At 40.0% G+C, this 16,563-nt stretch overlaps 1 protein-coding gene across 1 annotated transcript in view; it reads left to right on the top strand.

The window, feature by feature from the left end:
* ass1 (argininosuccinate synthase 1) overlaps nucleotides 1–16,563 on the top strand; it is a 76,711-nt gene that overhangs the window by 18,980 nt on the left and 41,168 nt on the right. The window contains exons 4-6 of the mRNA XM_077222728.1: nucleotides 8,694–8,882; nucleotides 13,377–13,433; nucleotides 13,619–13,693. Coding sequence (XP_077078843.1) covers nucleotides 8,694–8,882; nucleotides 13,377–13,433; nucleotides 13,619–13,693 — 321 coding nt within the window. The remainder of the gene's footprint in view (nucleotides 1–8,693; nucleotides 8,883–13,376; nucleotides 13,434–13,618; nucleotides 13,694–16,563) is intronic.

Raw genomic sequence — 16,563 nt, 5'->3', positions numbered from 1 at the left:
CAGGTGTGTGTTGTGAAGGAAGTGATGTGTGTTTGTGTCCAGGTGTGTGTTGTGAAGGAAGTGATGTGTGTTTGTGTCCAGGTGTGTGTTGTGTAGGAAGTGATGTGTATTTGTGTCCAGGTGTGTGTTGTGTAGGAAGTGATGTGTATTTGTGTCCAGGTGTGTGTTGTGTAGGAAGTGATGTGTATTTGTGTCCAGGTGTGTGTTGTGTAGGAAGTGATGTGTATTTGTGTCCAGGTGTGTGTTGTGTAGGAAGTGATGTGTGTTTGTGTCCAGGTGTGTGTTGTGAAGGAAGTGATGTGTGTTTGTGTCCAGGTGTGTGTTGTGTAGGACGTGATGTGTGTTTGTGTCCAGGTGTGTGTTGTGTAGGAAGTGATGTGTGTTTGTGTCCAGGTGTGTGTTGTGAAGGAAGTGATGTGTGTTTGTGTCCAGGTGTGTGTTGTGAAGGAAGTGATGTGTGTGTGTGTCCAGGTGTGTGTTGTGTAGGAAGTGATGTGTATTTGTGTCCAGGTGTGTGTTGTGTAGGAAGTGATGTGTATTTGTGTCCAGGTGTGTGTTGTGTAGGAAGTGATGTGTGTTTGTGTCCAGGTGTGTGTTGTGAAGGAAGTGATGTGTGTGTGTGTCCAGGTGTGTGTTGTGTAGGAAGTGATGTGTGTTTGTGTCCAGGTGTGTGTTGTGTAGGAAGTGATGTGTGTTTGTGTCCAGGTGTGTGTTGTGTAGGAAGTGATGTGTGTTTGTGTCCAGCTGTATGTTGTGAAGGAAGTGATGTGTGTTTGTGTCCAGGTGTGTGTTGTGTAGGACGTGATGTGTGTTTGTGTCCAGGTGTGTGTTGTGTAGGAAGTGATGTGTGTTTGTGTCCAGGTGTGTGTTGTGTAGGAAGTGATGTGTATTTGTGTCCAGGTGTGTGTTGTGTAGGAAGTGATGTGTGTTTGTGTCCAGGTGTGTGTTGTGTAGGAAGTGATGTGTGTTTGTGTCCAGGTGTGTGTTGTGAAGGAAGTGATGTGTGTTTGTGTCCAGGTGTGTGTTGTGTAGGAAGTGATGTGTATTTGTGTCCAGGTGTGTGTTGTGTAGGAAGTGATGTGTGTTTGTGTCCAGGTGTGTGTTGTGAAGGAAGTGATGTGTGTGTGTGTCCAGGTGTGTGTTGTGTAGGAAGTGATGTGTGTTTGTGTCCAGGTGTGTGTTGTGTAGGAAGTGATGTGTGTTTGTGTCCAGGTGTGTGTTGTGTAGGAAGTGATGTGTGTTTGTGTCCAGGTGTGTGTTGTGTAGGAAGTGATGTGTGTTTGTGTCCAGCTGTATGTTGTGAAGGAAGTGATGTGTGTTTGTGTCCAGGTGTGTGTTGTGTAGGACGTGATGTGTGTTTGTGTCCAGGTGTGTGTTGTGTAGGAAGTGATGTGTGTTTGTGTCCAGGTGTGTGTTGTGTAGGACGTGATTTGTGTTTGTGTCCAGGTGTGTGTTGTGTAGGAAGTGATGTGTGTTTGTGTCCAGGTGTGTGTTGTGTAGGAAGTGATGTGTGTTTGTGTCCAGGTGTGTGTTGTGTAGGAAGTGATGTGTGTTTGTGTCCAGGTGTGTGTTGTGTAGGAAGTGATGTGTGTTTGTGTCCAGGTGTGTGTTGTGTAGGAAGTGATGTGTGTTTGTGTCCAGGTGTGTGTTGTGTAGGAAGTGATGTGTATTTGTGTCCAGGTGTGTGTTGTGTAGGAAGTGATGTGTATTTGTGTCCAGGTGTGTGTTGTGTAGGAAGTGATGTGTGTTTGTGTCCAGGTGTGTGTTGTGAAGGAAGTGATGTGTGTGTGTGTCCAGGTGTGTGTTGTGTAGGAAGTGATGTGTGTTTGTGTCCAGGTGTGTGTTGTGTAGGAAGTGATGTGTGTTTGTGTCCAGGTGTGTGTTGTGTAGGAAGTGATGTGTGTTTGTGTCCAGGTGTGTGTTGTGTAGGAAGTGATGTGTGTTTGTGTCCAGGTGTGTGTTGTGTAGGAAGTGATGTGTGTTTGTGTCCAGGTGTGTGTTGTGTAGGAAGTGATGTGTGTTTGTGTCCAGGTGTGTGTTGTGTAGGAAGTGATGTGTGTTTGTGTCCAGGTGTGTGTTGTGTAGGACGTGATGTGTGTTTGTGTCCAGGTGTGTGTTGTGTAGGAAGTGATGTGAGTTTGTGTCCAGGTGTGTGTTGTGTAGGAAGTGATGTGAGTTTGTGTCCAGGAGTGTGTTGTGTAGGAAGTGATGTGTGTTTGTGTCCAGGTGTGTGTTGTGTAGGAAGTGATGTGTGTTTGTGTCCAGGTGTGTGTTGTGTAGGAAGTGATGTGTGTTTGTGTCCAGGTGTGTGTTGTGTAGGACGTGATGTGTGTTTGTGTCCAGGTGTGTGTTGTGTAGGAAGTGATGTGTGTTTGTGTCCAGGTGTGTGTTGTGTAGGAAGTGATGTGTGTTTGTGTCCAGGTGTGTGTTGTGTAGGACGTGATGTGTGTTTGTGTCCAGGTGTGTGTTGTGTAGGACGTGATGTGAGTTTGTGTCCAGGTGTGTGTTGTGTTGGAAGTGATGTGTGTTTGTGTCCAGGTGTTTGTTGTGTTGGAAGTGATGTGTGTTTGTGTCCAGGTGTGTGTTGTGAAGGAAGTGATGTGTGTTTGTGTCCAGGTGTGTGTTGTGTAGGAAGTGATGTGTGTTTGTGTCCAGGTGTGTGTTGTGAAGGAAGTGATGTGTGTTTGTGTCCAGGTGTGTGTTGTGTAGGAAGTTATGTGTGTTTGTGTCCAGGTGTGTGTTGTGTAGGAAGTGATGTGTGTTTGTTTCCAGGTGTGTGTTGTGTAGGAAGTGATGTGTGTTTGTGTCCAGGTGTGTGTTGTGTAGGAAGTGATGTGTGTTTGTGTCCAGGTGTGTGTTGTGAAGGAAGTGATGTGTGTTTGTGTCCAGGTGTGTGTTGTGTAGGAAGTGATGTGTGTGTGTGTCCAGGTGTGTGTTGTGTAGGAAGTTATGTGTGTTTGTGTCCAGGTGTGTGTTGTGTAGGAAGTGATGTGTGTTTGTGTCCAGGTGTGTGTTGTGTAGGAAGTTATGTGTGTTTGTGTCCAGGTGTGTGTTGTGTAGGAAGTGATGTGTGTTTGTGTCCAGGTGTGTGTTGTGTAGGAAGTGATGTGTGTTTGTGTCCAGGTGTGTGTTGTGTAGGAAGTGATCTGTGTGTGTGTCCAGGTGTGTGTTGTGTAGGAAGTGATGTGTGTTTGTGTCCAGGTGTGTGTTGTGTAGGAAGTGATCTGTGTGTGTGTGTCCAGGTGTGTGTTGTGTAGGAAGTGATGTGTGTTTGTGTCCAGGTGTGTGTTGTGTAGGAAGTGATGTGTGTTTGTGTCCAGGTGTGTGTTGTGTAGGAAGTGATCTGTGTGTGTGTCCAGGTGTGTGTTGTGTAGGAAGTGATGTGTGTTTGTGTCCAGGTGTGTGTTGTGTAGGAAATGATGTGTGTTTGTGTCCAGGTGTGTGTTGTGTAGGAAGTGATGTGTGTTTGTGTCCAGGTGTGTGTTGTGTAGGAAGTGATGTGTGTTTGTGTCCAGGTGTGTGTTGTGTAGGAAGTGACGTGTGTTTGTGTCCAGGTGTGTGTTGTGTAGGACGTGATGTGTGTTTGTGTCCAGGTGTGTGTTGTGTAGGAAGTGATGTGTGTTTGTGTCCAGGTGTGTGTTGTGTAGGAAGTGATGTGTGTTTGTGTCCAGGTGTGTGTTGTGTAGGAAGTGATGTGTGTTTGTGTCCAGGTGTGTGTTGTGTAGGAAGTGATGTGAGTTTGTGTCCAGGTGTGTGTTGTGTAGGAAGTGATGTGTGTTTGTGTCCAGGTGTGTGTTGTGTAGGAAATGATGTGTGTTTGTGTCCAGGTGTGTGTTGTGTAGGACGTGATGTGTGTTTGTGTCCAGGTGTGTGTTGTGTAGGAAGTGATGTGTGTTTGTGTCCAGGTGTTTGTTGTGTAGGAAGTGATGTGTGTTTGTGTCACTGTTGTGTAGGACGTGATGTGTGTTTGTGTCCAGGTGTGTGTTGTGTAGGAAGTGATGTGTGTTTGTGTCCAGGCGTGTGTTGTGTAGGACGTGATGTGTGTTTGTGTCCAGGTGTGTGTTGTGTAGGAAGTGATGTGTGTTTGTGTCCAGGTGTGTGTTGTGTAGGAAGTGATGTGTGTTTGTGTCCAGGTGTGTGTTGTGAAGGAAATGATGTGTGTTTGTGTCCAGGTGTGTGTTGTGTAGGAAGTGATGTGTGTTTGTGTCCAGGTGTGTGTTGTGTAGGAAGTGATGTGTGTTTGTGTCCAGGTGTGTGTTGTGTAGGAAGTGATGTGTGTTTGTGTCCAGGTGTGTGTTGTGTAGGAAGTGATGTGTGTTTGTGTCCAGGTGTGTGTTGTGAAGGAAGTGATGTGTGTTTGTGTCCAGGTGTGTGTTGTGTAGGAAGTGATGTGTGTTTGTGTCCAGGTGTGTGTTGTGTAGGAAGTGATGTGTGTTTGTGTCCAGGTGTGTGTTGTGTAGGAAGTGATGTGTGTTTGTGTCCAGGTGTGTGTTGTGTAGGAAGTGATGTGTGTTTGTGTCCAGGTGTGTGTTGTGTAGGAAGTGATGTGTGTTTGTGTCCAGGTGTGTGTTGTGTAGGAAGTGATGTGTGTTTGTGTCCAGGTGTGTGTTGTGTAGGAAGTTATGTGTGTTTGTGTCCAGGTGTGTGTTGTGTAGGACGTGATGTGTGTTTGTGTCCAGGTGTGTGTTGTGTAGGAAGTTATGTGTGTTTGTGTCCAGGTGTGTGTTGTGAAGGAAGTGATGTGTGTTTGTGTCCAGGTGTGTGTTGTGTAGGAAGTGATGTGTGTTTGTGTCCAGGTGTGTGTTGTGTAGGAAGTGATGTGTGTTTGTGTCCAGGTGTGTGTTGTGTAGGACGTGATGTGTGTTTGTGTCCAGGTGTGTGTTGTGTAGGAAGTGATGTGTGTTTGTGTCCAGGTGTGTGTTGTGAAGGAAGTGATTGTGTTTGTGTCCAGGTGTGTGTTGTGTAGGAAGTGATGTGTGTTTGTGTCCAGGTGTGTGTTGTGTAGGACGTGATGTGTGTTTGTGTCCAGGTGTGTGTTGGGAAGGAAGTGATGTGTGTTTGTGTCCAGGTGTGTGTTGTGTAGGAAGTGATGTGTGTTTGTGTCCAGGTGTGTGTTGTGAAGGAAGTGATGTGTGTTTGTGTCCAGGTGTGTGTTGTGAAGGAAGTGATGTGTGTTTGTGTCCAGGTGTGTGTTGTGTAGGAAGTGATGTGTGTTTGTGTCCAGGTGTGTGTTGTGTAGGAAGTGATGTGAGTTTGTGTCCAGGTGTGTGTTGTGTAGGACGTGATGTGTGTTTGTGTCCAGGTGTGTGTTGTGTAGGAAGTGATGTGTATTTGTGTCCAGGTGTGTGTTGTGTATGACGTGATGTGAGTTTGTGTCCAGGTGTGTGTTGTGTAGGAAGTGATGTGTGTTTGTGTCCAGGTGTGTGTTGTGTAGGACGTGATGTGTGTTTGTGTCCAGGTGTGTGTTGTGTAGGAAGTGATGTGTATTTGTGTCCAGGTGTGTGTTGTGTAGGAAGTGATGTGTGATTGTGTCCAGGTGTGTGTTGTGAAGGAAGTGATGTGTGTTTGTGTCCAGGTGTGTGTTGTGAAGGAAGTGATGTGTGTTTGTGTCCAGGTGTGTGTTGTGTAGGAAGTGATGTGTGTTTGTGTCCAGGTGTGTGTTGTGTAGGAGGTGATGTGTGTTTGTGTCCAGGTGTGTGTTGTGTAGGAAGTGATGTGTGTTTGTGTCCAGGTGTGTGTTGTGTAGGAAGTGATGTGTGTTTGTGTCCAGGTGTGTGTTGTGAAGGAAGTGATGTGTGTTTGTGTCCAGGTGTGTGTTGTGAAGGAAGTGATGTGTGTTTGTGTCCAGGTGTGTGTTGTGAAGGAAGTGATGTGTGTTTGTGTCCAGGTGTGTGTTGTGTAGGAAGTGATGTGTGTTTGTGTCCAGGTGTGTGTTGTGTAGGAAGTGATGTGTGTTTGTGCCCAGGTGTGTGTTGTGTAGGAAGTGATGTGTGTTTGTGTCCAGGTGTGTGTTGTGTAGGAAGTGATGTGTGTTTGTGCCCAGGTGTGTGTTGTGAAGGAAGTGATTGTGTTTGTGTCCAGGTGTGTGTTGTGAAGGAAGTGATGTGTGTTTGTGTCCAGGTGTGTGTTGTGTAGGAAGTGATGTGTGTTTGTGTCCAGGTGTGTGTTGTGAAGGAAGTGATTGTGTTTGTGTCCAGGTGTGTGTTGTGAAGGAAGTGATGTGTGTTTGTGTCCAGGTGTGTGTTGTGAAGGAAGTGATGTGTGTTTGTGTCCAGGTGTGTGTTGTGTAGGAAGTGATGTGTATTTGTGTCCAGGTGTGTGTTGTGTAGGAAGTGATGTGTATTTGTGTCCAGGTGTGTGTTGTGTAGGAAGTGATGTGTATTTGTGTCCAGGTGTGTGTTGTGTAGGAAGTGATGTGTATTTGTGTCCAGGTGTGTGTTGTGTAGGAAGTGATGTGTGTTTGTGTCCAGGTGTGTGTTGTGAAGGAAGTGATGTGTGTTTGTGTCCAGGTGTGTGTTGTGTAGGACGTGATGTGTGTTTGTGTCCAGGTGTGTGTTGTGTAGGAAGTGATGTGTGTTTGTGTCCAGGTGTGTGTTGTGAAGGAAGTGATGTGTGTTTGTGTCCAGGTGTGTGTTGTGAAGGAAGTGATGTGTGTGTGTGTCCAGGTGTGTGTTGTGTAGGAAGTGATGTGTATTTGTGTCCAGGTGTGTGTTGTGTAGGAAGTGATGTGTATTTGTGTCCAGGTGTGTGTTGTGTAGGAAGTGATGTGTGTTTGTGTCCAGGTGTGTGTTGTGAAGGAAGTGATGTGTGTGTGTGTCCAGGTGTGTGTTGTGTAGGAAGTGATGTGTGTTTGTGTCCAGGTGTGTGTTGTGTAGGAAGTGATGTGTGTTTGTGTCCAGGTGTGTGTTGTGTAGGAAGTGATGTGTGTTTGTGTCCAGCTGTATGTTGTGAAGGAAGTGATGTGTGTTTGTGTCCAGGTGTGTGTTGTGTAGGACGTGATGTGTGTTTGTGTCCAGGTGTGTGTTGTGTAGGAAGTGATGTGTGTTTGTGTCCAGGTGTGTGTTGTGTAGGAAGTGATGTGTATTTGTGTCCAGGTGTGTGTTGTGTAGGAAGTGATGTGTGTTTGTGTCCAGGTGTGTGTTGTGTAGGAAGTGATGTGTGTTTGTGTCCAGGTGTGTGTTGTGAAGGAAGTGATGTGTGTTTGTGTCCAGGTGTGTGTTGTGTAGGAAGTGATGTGTATTTGTGTCCAGGTGTGTGTTGTGTAGGAAGTGATGTGTGTTTGTGTCCAGGTGTGTGTTGTGAAGGAAGTGATGTGTGTGTGTGTCCAGGTGTGTGTTGTGTAGGAAGTGATGTGTGTTTGTGTCCAGGTGTGTGTTGTGTAGGAAGTGATGTGTGTTTGTGTCCAGGTGTGTGTTGTGTAGGAAGTGATGTGTGTTTGTGTCCAGGTGTGTGTTGTGTAGGAAGTGATGTGTGTTTGTGTCCAGCTGTATGTTGTGAAGGAAGTGATGTGTGTTTGTGTCCAGGTGTGTGTTGTGTAGGACGTGATGTGTGTTTGTGTCCAGGTGTGTGTTGTGTAGGAAGTGATGTGTGTTTGTGTCCAGGTGTGTGTTGTGTAGGACGTGATTTGTGTTTGTGTCCAGGTGTGTGTTGTGTAGGAAGTGATGTGTGTTTGTGTCCAGGTGTGTGTTGTGTAGGAAGTGATGTGTGTTTGTGTCCAGGTGTGTGTTGTGTAGGAAGTGATGTGTGTTTGTGTCCAGGTGTGTGTTGTGTAGGAAGTGATGTGTGTTTGTGTCCAGGTGTGTGTTGTGTAGGAAGTGATGTGTGTTTGTGTCCAGGTGTGTGTTGTGTAGGAAGTGATGTGTATTTGTGTCCAGGTGTGTGTTGTGTAGGAAGTGATGTGTATTTGTGTCCAGGTGTGTGTTGTGTAGGAAGTGATGTGTGTTTGTGTCCAGGTGTGTGTTGTGAAGGAAGTGATGTGTGTGTGTGTCCAGGTGTGTGTTGTGTAGGAAGTGATGTGTGTTTGTGTCCAGGTGTGTGTTGTGTAGGAAGTGATGTGTGTTTGTGTCCAGGTGTGTGTTGTGTAGGAAGTGATGTGTGTTTGTGTCCAGGTGTGTGTTGTGTAGGAAGTGATGTGTGTTTGTGTCCAGGTGTGTGTTGTGTAGGAAGTGATGTGTGTTTGTGTCCAGGTGTGTGTTGTGTAGGAAGTGATGTGTGTTTGTGTCCAGGTGTGTGTTGTGTAGGACGTGATGTGTGTTTGTGTCCAGGTGTGTGTTGTGTAGGAAGTGATGTGAGTTTGTGTCCAGGTGTGTGTTGTGTAGGAAGTGATGTGAGTTTGTGTCCAGGAGTGTGTTGTGTAGGAAGTGATGTGTGTTTGTGTCCAGGTGTGTGTTGTGTAGGAAGTGATGTGTGTTTGTGTCCAGGTGTGTGTTGTGTAGGAAGTGATGTGTGTTTGTGTCCAGGTGTGTGTTGTGTAGGACGTGATGTGTGTTTGTGTCCAGGTGTGTGTTGTGTAGGAAGTGATGTGTGTTTGTGTCCAGGTGTGTGTTGTGTAGGAAGTGATGTGTGTTTGTGTCCAGGTGTGTGTTGTGTAGGACGTGATGTGTGTTTGTGTCCAGGTGTGTGTTGTGTAGGACGTGATGTGAGTTTGTGTCCAGGTGTGTGTTGTGTTGGAAGTGATGTGTGTTTGTGTCCAGGTGTTTGTTGAAGACCTGCGCTGTGAGTTTGTGGAGGAGTTCATCTGGCCGTGGGTTCAGGCTAACGGCGTGTACGAGGACCGCTATCTGTTGGGCACGGCGATCGCGCGGCCCTGCATCGCTCGACGACAGGTCCAGATCGCACAGCAGGAACGAGCTCAGTTTGTTTCTCACGGAGCCACAGGAAAGGTGCCGAAAAACATTATCAATGTTGGAAATCATTTTGTGAAAACAGAACAAAAATGACTGACCGGTACGGCACAACGTAACACTTTTTGACTTTCTCTTGGGGTTCAGAGTATTTATTTTTCCCCAAATTAACTTCACACGTGTCTAGTACAATTATGTGGTTTTGTTTTATTAATACAGTTTATACTTTTTTCTTGATATACCCCGAAAGAACGGAAGTGAAATGTGACAACATGCCCCATAGGTGGGGTTCATTGTAACATATGACAGGTTTCAGTAAAAAAAATTAAAATAAATACAAGACAAACTGAAATATTTTCTCAATAAAATACAAACTATTAACTTTTTCATATAAAATAATGGCATGTTTTAACCCTCTGGGGTCCTTCGGTCCAAATGGACCCGACGCATTTAAATATATATTTTTTTTAAATCATAGCTTCATCGGAATGGTCTGAAATTTGGTGACTTTTTTGCTACTTGGTATATGAACATCCAAAAAAATTGGGGACAGGATTTGAATAATCTAAGTGGTTGTAAAAAAAATTGTCACACTCAGGGCCTTCGGGTCCAAATGGACCCGGATAGGAAATCAATGGCAAATTGGCAGAAATGTGAAAATACCGAGTTTTTTTGTGCGTACAATCTACAAATCAGCCACGATCCAGAAAAAAAGTACACAACAGTGAAGGGGTGAATCTATAAAACATCAAGAGTGCAAAACAGACACATACACACACACACACACACACACACACACACACAAACACACTTTTATACATAAACAAACCAATAAATTCAGATTACCTATGTGTTTTGCATTTTTAAAATGCTCAGTTTGTCCACCAGATGGCATCCATCTCGTTTCAAAAATTGCTTTCATGAGGTCTAGGCTTGACTCTAAAATGAAATATAGCTTTAAAAAAAATTTAAAAAAATTTTTTTTTTTTATAATTTTCTATTATATTCAATGGGGGGAAAACTGAGGGGAAATGGGTCATATTTATTGCATAAATATTAATTATAAATCATAAAATTCTCAAAACACCAAAAAAGAGAAGAAAAAATATTATAAAAAACAAGTAAAAAAAAAAAATATGATTTTCTTTTAATAAATATGAATCCCACCCTTCCGGCCCATTTGGACCCGAAGGTCCTGAGTGTGACTCTGAAATGAAGGACCCCAGAATTAAAAATAAACAAATTTTTGAGTTTGACAACAAACACACCGGAAAACACAGTTCAAAACATCATTAATAATTTCTGAACATTGACGCTCAGTCTTTATCTAATGTTTACTCAATAGAATTCTCAATTAAATACTCAATTAAAATAATATCAGATTTGTCTAATTTTAAATAAACACAAAAAATAGGCTAGAGATGAAAAATGAACATGAGAAATTTACTTTTGCTATGGTTAAATAAATGATATCTTCCAAAGATTTCCTAATTTTGTTGCAATATTTTTACATAGTGTTGATATGGCAACTTGTAAATACAAATATTTAAAACAATTTAAATAAAATATTCAAAACAAGTGTGTTACAAATAAAAATGAGCCCAAACAAACGGAGCACAATTTTTTTTTACTAAAATATACATATTGCTTAAATATTAGTTGTTTGACAATAAATGTGCCACATGTAGAATTTAAAACCTAGAAGTAAATGTATTTTTATGATTAGCATTAACTCTAAAATGACTATTGTAATGGGGTAATCAAATGTACAGTAGGTTAATTAGTCCGTGCTTTTGTTTGTATTTATTTAAATTTTTTAGTTTAGTGATTTAAAAAAAATAAAAACATTATTTTTGCTTTTAGAATGTTACAATATTAGAATATAATGTGATTTTAACCCTTTTTTTTCTTGCTCATAATATATACCAGAGCCTACGTCACATTCACTAGATTTGCTTTTATAGCCTTCAATATGAACATTGTTTCCAGGACAATATTGAGCAGGACGTGATTTTTCTTTTTTTTCCTTTTAATAAATAGTTTAAAATCTAAAAACGTAAAAAATACCGAGATGTATATCGCCATTCAACCCAAAAATACAGAGATATGATTTCTTGACCATTTCTAAAATCTGCATAACAGGATTGGCCTAAAGGCTTGAAGGTGTATCTCAATACAGTAATAAATAAATAAAATAATTAACCATTAGTTCTTAACCATGGTATTTGTAGTAAAACTTTGGTTATAAAAATGGTAATTAATCCGCTATTGTGTAATTTATTCGTGTGATCAAAGCTGAATTTTCAGTATCATTACTCCAGTCTTCAGTGTCACATGATCCTTCAGAAATCACTATAATATGATGACACATGATTATTTTCAATGTTGAAAACAGGCTTGCTGTCAAATTTGTGAAAACAATTCTTCATCAAGGGTGTTTTAAACTGATGAAAGTGTATTTGGAGTCGCGGGAACGAGATGTTCTGGGCGTTTGCTCAACATAACGAGCTCTTTCTCTGGGTTTGGTTTATTTACAGTGAAAACACTCGTAACTGAAGGACATATGAGAAAACTGAGATGATCCGATGTTCAGATTCTGGCAGGATCACTTTATGATTGATTGTTTAACTACTTTATTATCAATGGGAAATTTTTTGTTGCTTGTGTTTCAACATGTGTGTACATAAATATAAAAACACGAAAAACACCCAATAAAAAAAAAAGACCCGCTCAGTAAACTAAAAAAAACTAAAAAAATAATTTAATCATTCAATCAAAGGTAGTTTGACTTCCTTCTCAACTAATTATTAGTTAAATATATATATTTTTCAGTGGTATGACAGTGTTGGTCTTCACAAAAGTTTGGAATAATTAAACAATTTTATTAAATAAGTCACAAAAAAATGCATTTATTTGATCAAAAACACAGTAACAACTTTAAATATTATTATAATCTAAAATATCTGTTTTCTACGTGATTAATGATTTCTGAAGGATCATGTGACACTGAAGACTGGAGTAATTCAGCTTTGATCACAGGAATAAATTACACTTTACTATATATTCACATAGAAAACAGATTTTTACATTGAAATAATATTAATAATAATTTTTTTTATCAAATAAAGGCAGCCTTGGTGAGCCGAAAAGACTCTTTCAAGCATTAAAAAAATCTTAAATATTCCAAACTTTTGTCCTGTATGTATTTTGAGATCTATTAGTGCAGATTCTTTCTGTGGAACATCTTTATGGTTGATAGATCGAGTAAAGTAGAGATAAATAAGTCGAATAGAAGCTTTGTGTGTGTATTAGTGCAGTGTTTAGCAGTTTCAGCATTAGATGGCAGCAGAAGACTGTGATTGGCTGGATTTACGAACATCTTCTCTATAGCAGTGTTTCTTGTGTCAGTATTTCAACAGTTTAACGACACATGCACATGTTTGCTGTTCTCTGATGATGGTCACGTTACAAGCAGCTAAACAAATAAAATATTTATGTTTCCAAAATGAATTATTAGCTTTCATCAAATGCTGCTATGTAGACTTTACAGAAGTAAATGTGTCCATTATTACTGAAACACAACTGAGAATGATGTTTAAATCCAGTCAGGTGTTCATCGTTATTTTTATGAAGACCATGTCTTTTTATGAAATGCACAACTCATAGCTTATAAAAACACATACAACTATAAAAGTTGATTTCTAGATCTGGAAAAGTCATGGAAATGAATAAAATATGAAAAGGTCATGGAAATTAATAAGATCCTAAAAAGTCATGGAAATATATAAGATATTTAAAAAGTCATGGAAATATATAAGATATTTAAAAAGTCATGGAAATTAATAAGATCTTAAAGTCATGTGAATTATTAAAATCTTAAAAAGTCATGGAAATTAATAAGATCTTAAAGTCATGTGAATTATTAAAATCTTAAAAAGTCATGAAAATTAATAACATCCTCAAAAGTCATGGAAATTTATAAGATCTTAAAAAGTCATGAAAATTAATAACATCCTCAAAAGTCATGGAAATTGATAAGATCTTAAAAAGTCATGAAAATTAATAACATCCTCAAAAGTCATGGAAATTTATAAGATCTTAAAAAGTCATGAAAATTAATAACATCCTCAAAAGTCATGGAAATTTATAAGATCTTAAAAAGTCATAGAAATTATTAAAATCTTAAAGTCATGGGAATTATTAAAATCTTAAAGTCATGGAAATAAATAAGATCCTAAAAAGTCATGGAAATTTATACAATATTAATAAGTGGAAATTAATAAAATCCTACAAAATCATGGAAATTTCTATAACGAATATAAAAATATTGATCAATGATGCAAACAGAATATAATATCCGCTGTAAAGCAGCTCTAAACCGACAACAGAGTCATTATTCAGATCAAGTCAGTTCAGTTCAATAACTGTGTAAAGTTCATCAGTTATTTGAATTATTATGGAATTATGTCTGAAATGCGCAGCTTATGAATCCGCTTATAAATGTGCGAGTGTGTGTGAATGTGTGTGTTTCAGGGGAATGACCAGATCCGCTTCGAGCTGACGTGTTACGCTCTCTATCCTGGAGTTCAGGTCAGTGACATCATCAGTCTGCTTTAGAAATCATCATCCATCTCTCCGTTCTCACCTTTATTCCTGATCATCATCCATCTCTCCGTTCTCACCTTTATTCCTGATCATCATCCATCTCTCCGTTCTCACCTTTATTCCTGATCATCATCCATCTCTCCGTTCTCACCTTTATTCCTGATCATCAGATCATCGCTCCCTGGAGGATTCCCGAGTTTTACAACCGTTTCCGTGGAAGGAAGGACTTGATGGAGTATGCAGAGGTACATGTATAACTATATATATATATATATATATGGTCAAAATAATTCCAGTTCGCATTGATTGGCGGAAATGATTAAAAAAAATTCTGTATTATACATTTTTAAGGCCAGATAAGTAATTAGTTGAGGTCCTTTTTTTAAAGAAAGACGACACGCCTGCGCACATATATACAGGTGCTGGTCATATAATTAGAATATCATCCAAAAGTTGATTTATTTCAGCAATTCCAATCAAAAAGTGAAATTTGGATATTATATTAATTCATTAAACACAGACTGATATATTTCAAATGTTTATTTCATTTTATTGTGATGATTAAAACTAACAACTAATGAAAATCCCAAATTCAGTATCTCCGAAAATTTGAATATTACTTAAGACCAATACCAAAAAAGGATTTTTAGAAATGTTGGCCAACTGAAAAGTATGAGCATGTACAGCACTCAACACTTATTTGGGGCTCCTTTTGCCTGAATTACTGCAGCAATGCGGCGTGGCATGGAGTCGATCAGTCTGTGGCACTGCTCAGGTGTTATGAGAGCCCAGGTTGCTCTGATAGTGGCCTTCAGCTCTTCTGCATTGTTGGGTCGTGCGTATCGCATCTTCCTCTTCACAATACCCCATAGATTTTCTATAGGGTTAAGGTCAGGTGAGTTCGCTGGCCAATTAAGAACAGGGATACCATGGTCCTTAAACCAGGTACTGGTAGCTTCGGCACTGTGTGCAGGTGCCAAGTCCTGTTGGAAAATGAAATCTGGATCTCCATAAAGTTGGTCAGCAGCAGGAAAAAAGAAGTTCTCTGATAGACGGCTGTGTTGACTTTGGACCTCAGAAAACACAGTGGACCAACACCAGCAGATGACATGGCACCCCAAACCATCACTGACTGTGGAAACTTTACACTGGACTTCAAGCAACGTGGATTCTGTGCCTCTCCTCTCTTCCTCCAGACTCTGGGACCTTGATTTCCAAAGGAAATGCAAAATTTACTTTCATCAGAGAACATAACTTTGGACCACTCAATAGCAGTCCAGTCCTTTTTGTCTTTAGACGGTTCTGACGCTGTGTCTTGTTCAAGAGTGGCTTGACACAAGGAATGCGACAGCTGAAACCCATGTCTTGCATACGTCTGTGCGTGGTGGTTCTTGAAACACTGATTCCAGCTGAAGTCCACTCTTTGTGAATCTCCCCCACATTTTTGAATGGGTTTTGTTTCACAATCCTCTCCAGGATGTGGTTATCCCTATTGCTTGTACACTTTTTTCTACCACATCTTTTCCTTCCCTTCGCCTCTCTATTAATTTGCTTGGACACAGAGCTCTGTGAACAGCCATCCTCTTTAGCAATGACCTTTTGTCAGTTTTGTCAGTGCCACAGACTGATCGACTCCATGCCACGCCGCATTGCTGCAGTAATTCAGGCAAAAGGAGCCCCAACTAAGTATTGAGTGCTGTACATGCTCATACTTTTCATGTTCATACTTTTCAGTTGCCCAACATTTCTAAAAATCCTTTTTTGGTATTGGTCTCAAGTAATATTCTAATTTTCGGAGATACTGAATTTGGGATTTTCATTAGTTGTCAGTTTTAATCATCACAATTAAATGAAATAAATATGAAATATATCAGTTTGTGTGTGTAATGAATGAATATAATAACCAAATTTCACTTTTTGAATGGAATTACTGAAATAAATCAACTTTTTGATGATATCCTAATTATATAGCCAGCACCTGTATTCAAACGCACATATCTATAGACTAAACACGTATACGCATGTGCGCCGTCTGCGTTTTCACAGGTTTGTGTTTTTGAAGTTTACACGGAGATGATAACGTTTTTCAAAGCTTGCATTATGGGTTTTCTGTTAGAACGTGTAGTTAATAACTAATGATCTTTGCAACGGAAGTGAATCAATCAAAACTAACTTTATGTTCTGTCAAAATTTAAAAAATGAGTATTACACACTAATAAGAGGTGTCAGGGCGTTTGCAAACCTGGCTGGGTCGAGCTCTTTAACTGGGTTTGTAACTTACAACTGATAAATGTGCAGAGTTACAATCATTCAATCAAAGAAGTCACCAAGGCTGCTTTTATTTGATCAAAAATACTGTAAAAAATGTAAATCATCTGTTTTCTGTGTGAATATATAGTAAAGTGTAATTTATTCCTGTGATCAAAGCTGAATTACTCCAGTCTTCAGTGTCACATGATCCTTCAGAAATCACTATAATATGATGACACATGATTATTTTCAATGTTGAAAACAGGCTTGCTGTCAAATTTGTAAAAACAATTCATCATCAAGGATTAAAAAACTGATGAAAGTGTATTTGGAGTCGCGGGAACGAGATGTTCTGGGCGTTTGCTCAACATAACGAGCTCTTTCTCTGGGTTTGGTTTATTTACAGTGAAAACACTCGTAACTGAAGGACATATGAGAAAACTGAGATGATCCGATGTTCAGATTCTGGCAGGATCAGTTAATGATTGATTTATAATTTCCCGTGAGGAAATTTTTGTTGTTGTGTTTCAACATGTGTGTACATAAATATAAATACACACAATAAAACAAAAGAGCCGCTCAGTAAACTCTACAAGAAAACTATAAAAAACACCAACACAACCTTTCATTTTAGAATTTTAATAATTTAATCATTCAATCTAAGGTAGTTTGACTTCCTTCTCAACTAATTATTAGTTAAAATATATATATATTTCATTATTATGACAGTGTTGGTCTTCACAAAGGTTTTGAATAGTAAAAAAAAAAATCTTAAGTCACAAAAAGCTGCATTTATTTGATCAAAAATACAAATAATGCTGTTTTCTGATGATGATTGGTCAACTTACATGCAGCTAAACAAATA

Source organism: Siphateles boraxobius, unplaced genomic scaffold (genome assembly GCF_051911475.1).
Source record: "Siphateles boraxobius isolate OS27281-9 unplaced genomic scaffold, OSU_SipBor_1 120, whole genome shotgun sequence".
Taxonomy (NCBI): domain Eukaryota; kingdom Metazoa; phylum Chordata; class Actinopteri; order Cypriniformes; family Leuciscidae; genus Siphateles; species Siphateles boraxobius.
The sequence above is the reverse complement of the archived record's forward strand: the minus strand, read 5'-3'. Positions and strand labels throughout refer to the sequence as shown.